Here is a 12,740-nt window from a genome sequence, read left to right on the forward strand (position 1 = left end):
CTTGTTTGATTGCTTCTGCGGAGACTTGCTCGGAGTGGAGGGGCAGGCAGCGCGGACGCGGACATGATAGCCAAGAGCCATGCCATGGCGGGACACCCCTCGAGTGCGAGAGAGACAGAGCGACCTACAGTGCACACACACCTTGTGCCATTGGCTGACGCAGCAGCAACAACAACGCAGCAACGAGTAGTCGCAAGCGAGTGGCGCAGGTGGGAAGGGGGGCACAGTCCCGTCATGTGGGGGAGGGAGAGAGATAGAGGGACGGCGTGGGAGTCCGGCAGGACGCGGCATGTCACAGGACAAAAGTCCTGCAGTCCTTACAGTGCGCGCTCGCCGAGGCGTGGCGGGGCATTGCAGGGCACGGCGTGCGTCCTCGTCGCCTCTAGGGCCCTAGAGTCCTCGACCCGCCAAGCGCGAAGCGCGCGCAGCGTCATGGCCCGGGGAGTCGAGCACATCAAAAACTGGAAGCAACTGCACTCTAGATTTAATTTCGGGGCGGCGTGTGCGACTACACTAGTTGGCGCTGCAAATTGAATGGAGGAAAGCGGAAACGCGCGGGGCTTTTCTGCGAACAGCAAAAAGTTTAACTCCCAGGATCGGCGGGGGAGGGGCAGGGAGAAGAAAAAAAAACAGAGTTTGATGTGTTGATGTTGTCCGGAGTTGAACCCGTGCCAAAAGGGCGCGAAGCTACTACACTGCCAGACGGAGCCACTCTGAGTTTCGCAATCAGGAGGCGATTCTGATTTTAGGATTATGACTGAGGGCAGTCCAGAGTTTTCACCTCTGTCATGTTAAACATTTGTATCAGGCGGTAACTTGCGTGCGAATTATTATACCACGTCGACAGGTATTCATTTCAAATGCACTTATTTTTCGCGATTCAATACCCGCAGGGCTAAATCCGTCCTCGCCGGCTCGGGTTGGCTCGGGTGGAACGGGCATCTACTTGACACCGGGCGACGCGAGCAGGGCAAAGCACGGCAGGCGGAGCGCGCGAAGCGGATCCTGCAGCAGACTGATTCCGGGAGTCGTTTTCGTCGCTCTGTCTCTCTCGCTCCTACAGGGGACGTCCATGAGTGCGAGAGAGACAGAGCGACGAATCTCGGAATCAGTCTGCTGCACAGAAAGGGCTCAGCGAATCAAAGCGCCTGTAATCTAGCCGCCTCTCCTCTCTTCTCTCTCGCTGGGGCGTGAACACGGTGAACATGGTGAACTCGGAGCAGCGCGCTCGGATCCCCTGGAGGCAATTCGACACCTCCTAGGAACAAGCGGCTATCTTCCAGGAGCTTCCAGACACTCGGCTATCTCTCAGTAGCTTCCAGACACTCGGCTATCTTTCAATAGCGTCCAGACACTCGGCTATCTTTCTGAGCGCTGCGGAGACTCGGCTAACTGACTTCTGCGGAGAGGTTAGGGTTGTCCTTTCGATAGCGTTTTTCTTTGTTACACTTATCAAGACATGCTCACGCCATGATTTTAATCTACTCTGACAAACTTTTGACACATTTTGGTTAGGTCGCGGTGAGGGCATTTCAACTGGTTTAAAATATATATGCACCCAAACTCGGGAAGTGGGAAAAGCAGTTAGCCGAGTCTCCGAAGCGCTCAGAAAGATAGCCGAGTGTCTGGACGCTATTGGAAGATAGCCGAGTGTCTGAAAGCTACTGCGAGATAGCCGAGTGTCTGGAAGCTCTCGGAAGATAGCCGCTTGTTCCTAGGAGGTGTCGAATTGCATTTCACCTTTGGAAGACGTCGCACCGGGGTGGCGGGGACCGCCGAGCCAGAGAAAGAGAGGTTGAGCAGGTTAAAAATACGACTCATCGATTTGCTCGTCAAAACACTGCTTTCTTTTGTTTCCGCTGGTTGTTTCCAGAGTGAAAATCGCAGTCCGAAAGGTTGGCCGCACTGTTCCCGCCAAAACCGAGGTGCAGTCCGAAAGGTTGGCCGCACTGTTCCCGCCAAAAACCGAGGTTATCTCCGCCTCCGACGTTGCGGCATTTGACCAGCTCGCAGTGTATCGGAAACGCGCAATGAAATCCCCCGGCAGAAACAAGACCGGCCAGACCAGGGAATGCTCGCACGCCTCGACCCATTTTGAGCGATTACTTCTCGTCGATAAAACTGCGGAGGCACGCCGACGGCGCGCCGATGGTGGTCGTGCAGCGGGGAAAGCGACCCGGAGCGAAGCAGCGAAAGCACAGCGAAGCGCGCGCGTCCGACGCGCCTTTGATCAGTTATAAATTTAATAACAAGACGAGGCAGGGCGGGGCGTGGCAAGAAAGGCATGGCACACTCACACTGACAATATCGAGTCCCCCCTCCCCCTCCCGTCACCGGCATGGCTCGCCTTTCCACCTGCCCCAACAACGTTGCCGCTCGCTGCTGTTTGACGAGCGAGCGCCATGTTGTAATTACCAAGTCCCCCCCCTCCCCTCATTCCCCGCCCGGACGGACGGAGGGACGGAGGGGTGCGGCCAACCGTGGGTGGCGAAAGGGTTGTCGCGGCGGGGCGGGGCCGAGCGTCCGGCGCGGCGCGCTGGTGGGTGGCGGACTCCGCTTACAGTGCTCCGTCGGCGCAGCGCGCGGCCGAGGCGCCCTGTTTTCCCTGGAAACGACAAAAACAAAAAGACGAGGGCGGCGCAAGCGCCGCCTTCCCGCCTTGCGGACTCCGCCGCTCCGCCTTTTCGTTTTCGTCTTCGGCGGCGCGCGCGTTCGGCTGGCCTTCTGGCCGGCGAGGTTGACCGCCACCACCACGGCAGGGTTCGTTCTTCGTTCCGGACGCCGCGGGAGCTCAACGAGGTCGTCGTCGTGCTGCTTGACGCTGATTGCCGGGCCACCTGCGGCACCGCACCGACAACAAGCTGGGCCGCGCCCTGGCCGCACCCTGGCCGCGCGGTGCACAGGAAGAAAAAAAAATTGGATTTGTTGATGAAAAAAAAAATGTATGAAAATATTTGGCGCGCTGCTTTGATGACGACAAAACAAAAACACGGCGCGAAGAAAAAGATGGATATCGTGAATATTCATGGTTTGATATGAATGATTATTATGGGGCACTAAATCTCCAGTTTCAAAGCCCATTTCGCATTCCCCCAATTTGTACTATACCGTAATTTAAGGAAATAAATGCCTCAACTCCGCAACATCTTGCAGGGAATTACTTTGGGCGACTCCGCCTCTCTCTCTCTCTCCCCCTCTCTCTGGCATTTCCACTGGGTTCCGGTCCTGGAGACATTGTTGTTCAATAGTAGTGTGCCCTTTCCGACTTGTCAATCAACACTCGCAAATCGCCAACCCGAACGAGGCCTCTCGCGCCACTCTCGCGCCAGGACCGAGGCACCGCCTCGACAAGGCCAGACCTTTGACTTCTGGCGTGCTTGATACACCGCACGCGACTCTGGCCCTCGCCCAAATCCAAATTCAGAATCAAAATTCACGGATCCACACCGCGCGCTCTGGGGCAGCCGGCACCGCAGGCTTCAAAGTACGTACGAGCGACTACTTTGCAATAATTTGTGTGTCGCCACAGCAGAGAGGCAGCGCCGGCAGCGCGCACCACGAATGAATCGCAAAAGGGATGAGCCGCCGAGGCCGCGATGAGGAGAGCGAGAGAGAGAGAGAGAGAGAGAGAGAGAGAGAGAGAGAGAGAGAGAGAGAGAGAGAGAAGAGAGAGAGAGAGAGAGAGAGAGAGAGAGAGAGAGAGAGAGAGAGAACGAGAGAGAGAGAGACAGAGAGAGAGAGTTTCTCCAGCGCGCACTCTCTGCTGTACACGGGGAGCGAGCGAGCCAGAGCCTCGGCCGGAGTCACCGCGAGAGCGAGAGAGACGGACGCAGAGAGAGAAGGACAGAGGGAGAGAGAGAGGGACGGCCGCGGAATGAGAGGGGTGATGTAAAAAAAGGATTGCGTGGGGTGCTTAGCCGCGTGGGGTGCGCGCGTGCGGCGGGGCGAGGCGGTGTGGGGGTGGAAGACTGGAAGAGCGGCCGGGGGAGGGGGAGGGGGAGGGGAGGGGGAGCGAGGGGTGCCGTAGATCAACGCGGCATTGTCTTTCCCTGATTAATCAATACCGCACGGCACTTGCGGAGCTTGCCGGCGCACTTCCACCAGCTCCAACAACAAGAAGAGGAACAACAACAACAATAGCCACGACGACGTTGTCTAACAAGACAGCAGAGCTGCATCCGGCAGCAACAAACAACACCAACAACAACAACAACAACAAGAACCACAACGACGACGTCACCGCTGGGAATGTACAGCAACTCAACCAGGCTCGGACTGGCCAGGGCAGACAGGCAGAAAAATCTGCCGGGGCCTTTGGATTTGTGACCAGTAACGTCACGAAGTTGGTCAAAAAGTGATTGAATCTCCGAAAGTGGCCGTTTTCGCTGAATTTGAGCGGCCACAGCTTCGATCTAGTTGCGGCCAACGGCCTCCCTCGACGTCCTAGTATTCTTAAGACCCTACTCTTTCATGCCCTGTATCGGGAAGACGTTGACCACAACGATTTTGCCTTTGACCGCAACGATTTTGGGACCAAAGTTGGTCAAAAGTGGTCGAATCTCGGAAATTTGCTGATTTTGCTGACTTTGGGGGGCCACTGTGTCCAATCTAGTAGCCGTAAAAGGCCTCCCTCGACGTCCTAGTATTCTTAAGACCCTACTCTTTCATGCCCTGTATCGGGAAGACGTTGACCACAACGATTTTGCCTTTGACCGCAACGATTTTGGGACCAAAGTTGGTCAAAAAGTGGTCGAATCTCGGAAATTTGCCGATTTTGCTGACTTTGGGGGGCCACTGTGTCCAATCTAGTTGCCGTAAAAGGCCTCCCTCGACGCCCTAGTATTCTTAAGACCCTACTCTTTCATGCCCTGTATCGGGAAGACGTTGACCACAACGATTTTGCCTTTGACCGCAACGATTTTGGGACCAAAGTTGGTCAAAAAGTGGTCGAATCTCGGAAATTTGCCGATTTTGCTGACTTTGGGGGGCCACTGTGTCCAATCTAGTAGCCGTAAAAGGCCTCCCTCGACGTCCTAGTATTCTTAAGACCCTACTCTTTCATGCCCTGTATCGGGAAGACGTTGACCACAACGATTTTGCCTAGGCTATTGACCGCAACTTGTGTGGGAGCGGTAGACTCACAAAGTTGGTCATGAAGGGTAAAAACTATGATGATCGGGGGCCTTTTGCCGTCTTATCTGCCGGGGCCTTTTGGGGGCCAGTCCGAGCCTGAACTCAACTCAACCCTTTCGTGTGTGCGGAGGCTGGTGGCTGTTGGCTGGTGTCGGGCGGGCTGCAATAGCCCCTGCGCTGCGGGCCGGCCCGTCACACACGGATGGGCGGCGGGCGGGTCCGCTGCCCGGGGGCTTCGTCTGCTGTAGTCCGACTAGGCTGCGTCCGTCCGCTGCTCCGCCGCCCCGCCCTGCCGCCGCCACCGGGTGCGGCAGGCACCCCACCCGCCCCGCCCCCGGCGCAAGACGCTAATCAGGGCCTTCCACTCCACCACACAAATATTTGCGCCGCCTCATTTTTTTTAACTCGCCAAAGTTTTGCATATCTCAGGTTTATACATCTTTTCATATCTGCGGGGCTGCAGCGGGGCTGGCGGGCTGCTCGTCCGGGGCGGCGCGGGGCGGCGGGGTGGGGGTGGGGGTGGAGGGGGTGCCGAGGGACGCCCCGCTGCGGTCCCCGCCGGTCCCCGCCGGTCCCCGCCGGGCCGCGGGATGTAATTTTTGCTCGGTAACGTAATTAGACCGTCCTCCTGAAATCCACAAGGGCGAAGGCGAAGGCAAGGCAAGGCGAGGGGAAAGGCATAGGAGCTGCCCTGATGCTTCTGCTGCTTGCAGCGACCCCACGGTTTTATTTTTTCAGCGGTTTTTTCCTTTTTCGTATTTTTTTTAAGTGTACAGGCGCGATTAAGCTTGAGGGCTGGCAGTGGCAGCTAGCATTCTAGATCCCTTTCTCTCTCTCTCTCTCTCTCTCTCTCTCCTCTCTCTCTCTCTCTCTCTCTCTCTCTCTCTCTCTCTCTCTCTCTCTGTCTCTCTCTCCCTCTCCCGAGGATGCCCCGGTCCATTTTTGTCCGGAAGTCCGCGCGGCCGCGGCGGGGCAAGGCGGGGCAAGGCGGGGCACGGCGAAGAAGGCCTGAAGGAGCAGCCCGGTGGTTGCAATTAGCGGACGCACTCTGATATCGCGTTTCAGCCGAAAAACAAAGCGATTAAAAACCGGCCGCGGATTGGAGCTCCGACTCCGAGGGGGCGGGCAAAGGGGCGTCCGTGTTTCACTTTCTGGTCACTGATTTTCGGGGGGTGGGGGGTCCGATCGCCGCCGCCGCGCCGCTACAAGAACAAGAAGAATTCTTCTTCAGCTGTTTTGATACTTCCGCGACAAGGAAAATAAAAATGCTCGCGAAAAAGAAGCGATTCTCGCAAAGAGAAAAGCGTTGCGGCGTGACGGGCAGCGTGACGTGGCGCCTGCCGGCCCCTGCAGACTCCCCGAGAGTCCTTTTTCGTCGCGCTGCCTCTCGCGCACCCACGGGGGCGCCCACGAGTGCGAGAGAGACAGGAGCGACGAAAACGACTTTCGGCATCAGTCTGCTCGGCTGCCACGACTCGCCTTGTTCCGATTCGCAAATGAAATGGCAAACCGGCTGACTTTCCTGCGGGCCGCCCCGCCCCGCCCCGGACGCCCTTGCGGTGTGCGCTACAAAAGGAAAGAAATCGTTACAAGAAATAAAGCGGCCCCGTTAATGAACGAGGCTGTCTCTCTCGCACCCACGGCGTGTCCCTGCGGGGGGCGCGAGAGAGACAGAGCGACGAAACGCTGTTCGGAATCGGTCTCCAGGCGCGGCGAGGCGCCCGCAGCTTCTCGGAAGCAAAACAAGAAAAAAATGAAAGAGGAAGAATGGTGAGAACAACGGCAAGGAGTCGAAAAAACAATGGAATCAATAGTTTTGTATGGAGTCGTTATTTCGACTTGGGTTAACCGACTGGCAAGTCAGGGCGGGGCGCGGGGCGCGGCGGGGCGTGGTCCTTGCGGTCAGAGTCGTCGGAGTCGAGGCGGAGGGGTGCGTTCTGCAGTTCTGCACGTCAATCGCCCAGATCCAAGATCGACACCGCGCCTCGCCCGGCTCGTTTGCCCGTTATTCCCGTTTCCTCCAATCGCCCTTGTTCGCGACCGCTTTTCAGGAAGAACAATCGCCCAGCGAATGCCAAATGGTTAATTAATTTTTACGTTACAGACGCAAGCGACCCTTCCGCAGCGCCGAGTACTCCCCCCTCCCCTTTCGGCCCTACCCCCCCCCCCCCCCCTTGCCCGGCCAGTCATCCCTCCCTGTCTGGCAGGGTATTTCTTGCTGACTGTCCACTCGCATGTGGAAACGCGAGTGACTTTATCGAGGGTCTGTGTATGCCTCGGTCGGGTCGGGTTGGGTCAGACTCGGTCAGACTGGACTGGCCGATTGCTCCGTCCTTCCCCACCATGACGAGTCCCGAAAAGTGTGAGGCTTCACACGCCCTCCCTGTCCGCGTCTCGCTAAGTCACTCCGCGCTCCGCGCGGCCTTGCGGTGGCGTGCCGCGCGCACCGTCTCGCTGCTCTGCTCCCCCCCCTCACCGTCTCTGGATCCGCCACTGGCAGCGGCGCTGCACCGCTGCACCGCGCACCCCTTCCCTCCCACACTCTTTTTCCAGATCCGCGGATTTCAAATGGCAACAAAATGAAGTGAAAAGCTCTTTTTATCGATATCAGAACCGATGAGAGGGAGGAGGACCACGCGAATAGATAAAAAAATCGAGGGAGAGAGAGAGAGACGGAGATCGCGAGGGGGAAAACCCGAATCTTACCCCGCGCGGCTGACAAATCAGTTGGGTGAAGTGAATTTAGACAGGCCCCGGTGGTGGCCAGCTATTGTCAGACCGAGCATGAGCGGTGGGGAGGGGTGGGAGGGGGAGGGAGATAGAAAAAATTATTCCAAAAAATGGGGTAAACTGCACTATTTTGTCGTCTGTGAGACTCACACAATGCTGCTATATTTCCGCGTCGCGCCGCCGCGGGGGCTGGGGAGTGAGAACACGAGCAGGGGGGAGGGGAGGGGGTGCAATTTGAAGGGGCAGGTGGGGCGGGCTCGGCCGCAGGGGTAGGTGGGGGTGCACCCATGCCTTTGTTCGCTGCATAAAGTACACAGCGGCCCCCAGCAGGGCGACTCCGAAGGATGGTTTCGTCGCTCTGTCTCTGTCGCACTCACGGGGCGTCCCATCAAGGTCCCATAGTCCCGCAGGGTGGCGAGAGAGAGAGAGCGACGGAAAGATCCTCCGGAATCGCTAGGCTGGACACGAGCGCGTTTCCGCTAACCGGCACGTCAGTCGGCCTGCTCGTTGGGTGGCCTACCCCGCCGGCATAAGCCAAGGCTGCCAAGGCCGCCATAGGCCAAGTGAGACATGGCAATTGGTTGGGTGGCCTGCCCGGCGCGACTAGGGAAACGTAGGCCTCTACTGGCGCTCCTGTGGGTAGTATGATGGGTCAGGTGAACGTCCGGTTACGGTCAGTATAACTGATTTCATATTTATTTTGTTACATCACAGATGCAGTATACAGGTCTTATCACATGTTGGCGTTCAAGGATTATAAATACAATAAATAGGCATGAAATTCAAAATAAAGGCACCGGGCAGTGGATTAATTTATTAGAATCCTAAGGTAAGCACGATAAAAGTCTCCCCAAAATAGCACAACTTTTTAAAAACAAAACACTTCATAATAAAAATAGTTCATTATTAAGAAACCCTCTAGCTCTCCTTTATTATTATAGGCCATCCCACTGACTGTTGTCAACTCAATCGCCAATCTCAATCAACACAATATAATAGTGATTAAAGGAAGATCAAAGGTAACTATTTAAAGTAACTTTAAAGTATCAGATTAACAGTTACTGACATGATTTTCCTAGCTTTTTAAGTAAATTGGGAAAGAATAACACATGTCTCCCAAAGAAAAATACTTTATACAAAATCAGTCTTTGTAAGTATTCACTGTTTAGATGATAAATATTCTTCGTACAGCTTGGCTTGAGCGGCTTGTAATTTCTGAAGCTTCTTTTGCTGGCCTTTGCTAATTTCTTTGCCTGCTGCATCATGGGTAGGTAATCCCTTAAACCAAACAAGAAGTTGGAAACACAGTCTTCACTATTTAAATCCAGAAATAGTATTAAATGAGACTTACATTTTCATCAAACTTTGAATACTTGTCTGTTTCTTGGAGGAACATTTCAGTGGGTGGGATTTTGCGCTTTGACTCTTTAAGTGCAGCAGCCTGAGCAAGTTCCTGCTTCTTTCGCTCTTTTTCAGCAGCCTTGGCTTCCTCAGCTTTTTGTTTTGCTTCCCTTTCCTTTAACAGTGTTTCACGGTCAACAAGTTTTACCCTCGCTGGGGGAACTAGAAAAAGAAAAAGAAACCTCACAAAATTTGTGGCTTGGGGGTTCAGTTTTTAAGGCATGTTCGTTTTACTACAAACCTTCGCGATCTTCTAGTCTAACTCCAACAGTGGGCAGAATATCATCTCTCAGGTTGTCACATTGCTTAAGAATCACTACATCTTTGGTCTCTCTAGCTTGTGTGCGAACACTGTCCCGGAATTCAGCAAGGATTCGTACATACGGCATAACAGTTTCTTCAAGCTGTAATAGACAATACACCCTTATGATGAGCACAACAAAAAAAAAAAAAAATCATTAACATTCCATTTGAAGCAAAATTTAAACCTAAACTTACATCAAAACCAGAATTTTCTGCCGTTCCTAGAGGAAAACCAATGCTTGAATCTGAGGGGAGAGCACCAAAAGTGCGTAAGAGCCACATAATGTAAGAAGCCACATCCTTGAGAAGTAGAGCATTGGGTGAAAAATCTGGTGACTTGTCACCCAAGTATGAATTGCATGCTGAAACTAGGTCTCTAACAGTTTTGAGAGCTCCAGCAGTATCCACATTATCTAGAAAAAGAAAGTAACATACAGTAAAAAATGAAATGATGATTTAAAAGGGGAAAACCTGAGTGTTTCAAAACTAACCACACAAGCACGCATGAACTGCATCTTTTGTTGCAGAAAATTTATTGAAAAGTTCTAATTCTTTGGGAGTCCACTTTTGGAAAGAGTCAAGAGTAGTTTGTTGACCAACATTTCTAGCAAGATCTTTAACATTCAAGAAGAACTCCTGAAAGTAGAGGAGAAAATAATGAAGGACATATTGACAAGAAGTGAATAAAAGGCACAAAAAAGAACCATAACATTATACACAGAAGGAAATATTACTGACATTGAGCATTCTTTCATAAGTTACTGCAACTTCCATTGTATTGTCACTGTAATCAAGAGTATCCTTCCAGGAATGTAGTAGGAATGCAAATCTCAACTGGCGAGAGCTATACTTGTTCAAAGCATCCTTGATAGTGACAAAATTCTTCAAAGATTTAGACATTTTGCAACCAGAAATGGTCAGATGCCCAGAGTGTAAGAAATATCGAATCCAATTATCATTGTCAAAATAAGCCTGTTGAAAAGATTGAAATGAACTTGTTAGTCTACTCGAATGCTGTATTTTATTTGTGAAAATAGGGGACAGTGGAAAGCAAAATCCTTACTTCAGATTGCGCTAATTCATTGTCATGGTGAGGGAATTTCAAGTCGACACCTCCAGTGTGGATGTCAATGGAGGGGCCCAGAATGGCGGAAGCCATCACAGAGCATTCTATGTGCCACCCAGGTCTGCCACTACCCCATGGAGAATCCCATGACGGCTCTCCTGCTTTTGACTTTTTCCATAGAGCAAAGTCAGTAGGTGATCTCTTCTCATTCAATCTGTCTTGACCGATGCATAGATCACCTTAAAAAAGAAAAGGTTGCAGTAACTCCATAGCACAAGATGAACAAAAAAAATCACTGTAATGTTACATTAAGAAATAATCACCTTCTCCATCTTGTAATTGTTTTTCATCTCCAAATGCTTCAGGTACTAGTTTGGCATAGTGATGATTCTCCTTTGAATCAAACTTGCCGACATCAAAGTACACAGAGCCTCCAGCCTCATATGCCATTCCACAGTCTATAATTTTTTGAGTGAAAGCAATAATTTCCGGTACATATTCACTGACTCGAGTGAGTACATGAGGTCGTAAAACCTAGCAATTTTTTTCAAATTAGTACACGAGGAAGAATTTTAAAGCAGAAGCAATTTATTTTACAAAGTACTTACGTTCAGAGCATCCATATCTTTATGGAACTCTGCTTCCCAGAAGCGAGGAAGTTGGCTGAATATTGAGTTGTCAGCAACAGAACTGCCTAAGGAACTGTCAAGCCAATCCGAAAGTGGGTCCTTTGCTACTTCCAGCAAGTTCTGAAATTGACAATGCATTTATTTGTTTACTCAAAAAAACATTATTTTCACTGAAATAAGGTCAAGACACACAGTAGCGCACCAATTTTGTTTAAAGTTACCTTTTTAGCAGCCAGAATATTTTCCTCACTTTTAGATTTTACAGCTATTTCTACATCACCCATGACAACCACTACTTTGCTGAGCATTTGGTCAAGCATTATTTTTTTGTCTGGGTCTGTGGTATTCTGAAGGGTTTCTTTCAACCTCCTAACAACTGCATCAACATCTTCAAGAATTTGAGACAGACTCTTTTCCTCCTTCAGGTACTGTTCAAATAGATAATGCTGACGAGCTCTCTTGATAATTTTGTCATCTATGTCAGTTATATTCATGACATATTGAACATCAAAGTTGAAGTAATCAGACAAAACCCGACGTAATATATCAAAAGATATGTAGGACCTGCAGAGTACACACATGTAGTTCCACACCGAAAGATAAATAACTCAGTTACTTACAGTGTAACCAATTATACCTGGCATGTCCCATGTGCGATGCATCATACACTGTTGGACCACAACTGTACCATGTAACTTTCCTTCCATTTTGAGGTACAAACTCTTCCTTTTGTCGAGTCAAGCTATTGTATAGTTTCAAAACAGGAATGGCAGTTCGGCTGGGAGGCTCCCATTTGGGTTGAACGCGTTTAGACATACTGAAAAAAAAAACGGTTGTCATATACCAACAACGAAATGCACAAGTTGTACTTGCTTCAAATTTCACAAGTGCCAGTAGTTTTTCTGGTACTCGCAACGCCGCAAACGTGGCTTACGCGATTCGACAGCTGTCGCATCTTAAAAGTAACGTTGGGAAGAATTATGAACAATAAAAAGAAAAGCGAATAACACATAAGATACGAAACTGAAAAATAGAAGAATCACTAAATGTGACTTGGACGAATCCTAGATGATGAAATCTTTTTGACAGAGGAACACTCAACGGCAACTACTCCACGTCTCTTAAGTACTTTACATGAATGAAAAAATATTTATGAAAATGACTACAGATGCGACACCAATCAGATTTCAGTAAAGCGACGTTGCTAAGCTAAACACAATCAGATGCACGATTCTGATTGTCCCATACAAACCTTCTTATACCAGCAGAAGGAATTACCGATGCAAGTAACCTCAAAGTTGCTTTCATTCCGTGGTACATGGGTCCGCCCGCTAGGTGGCGCTAGGATCGCTCGGAACTCTAGAGTGCTTCAGAGCATGGTGTTGTTCATTCCCAGCATGCAACAAGGGCATGTGCCGCTCTTAAAATAATCTTTTCGTGCAAACTAAAATTCTCTGCGAGAAAGTAAACCTAAATTA

General features: G+C 51.2%; 1 protein-coding gene across 3 annotated transcripts; it reads right to left on the bottom strand.

The window, feature by feature from the left end:
* Nucleotides 1-8,644: 8,644 nt before the first annotated feature.
* Nucleotides 8,645-12,733, bottom strand: LOC117646778 (cysteine--tRNA ligase, cytoplasmic). 3 transcript variants are annotated; one of them, XM_034387963.1, is made up of 12 exons: nucleotides 12,515-12,733; nucleotides 11,900-12,079; nucleotides 11,484-11,826; nucleotides 11,242-11,382; nucleotides 10,957-11,167; nucleotides 10,631-10,872; nucleotides 10,306-10,539; nucleotides 10,059-10,203; nucleotides 9,763-9,980; nucleotides 9,506-9,668; nucleotides 9,215-9,426; nucleotides 8,645-9,141 (listed from the first exon to the last, which is right to left on the bottom strand). In XM_034387963.1, the coding sequence occupies exons 1-12, from the start codon at nucleotides 12,580-12,582 to the stop codon at nucleotides 9,022-9,024; spliced, it is 2,277 nt and encodes a 758-aa protein (XP_034243854.1). In that variant the 5' UTR covers nucleotides 12,583-12,733; the 3' UTR covers nucleotides 8,645-9,021. The 3 variants fall into 3 exon arrangements, with proteins under 3 accessions (XP_034243854.1, XP_034243856.1, XP_034243855.1); XM_034387965.1 differs by lacking the exon at nucleotides 12,515-12,733 and adding an exon at nucleotides 12,287-12,469; XM_034387964.1 differs by lacking the exon at nucleotides 12,515-12,733 and adding an exon at nucleotides 12,197-12,353.
* Nucleotides 12,734-12,740: the final 7 nt, after the last annotated feature.

This window comes from Thrips palmi, unplaced genomic scaffold (genome assembly GCF_012932325.1).
Source record: "Thrips palmi isolate BJ-2018 unplaced genomic scaffold, TpBJ-2018v1 HiC_scaffold_2, whole genome shotgun sequence".
Classification (NCBI taxonomy): domain Eukaryota; kingdom Metazoa; phylum Arthropoda; class Insecta; order Thysanoptera; family Thripidae; genus Thrips; species Thrips palmi.

Coding starts and splice junctions, on each gene's coding strand:
- LOC117646778 (XM_034387963.1), bottom strand. CDS start 12,582: ATGTACCACGGAATGAAAGCAACTTTGAGGTTACTTGCATCGGTAATT. Junction 12,080..12,514: donor CCTTCTGCTGGTATAAGAAG/GTTTGTATGGGA, acceptor TTTTTTTTTCAG/TATGTCTAAACGCGTTCAAC. Junction 9,142..9,214: donor ATTCAAAGTTTGATGAAAAT/GTAAGTCTCATT, acceptor GTTTGGTTTAAG/GGATTACCTACCCATGATGC.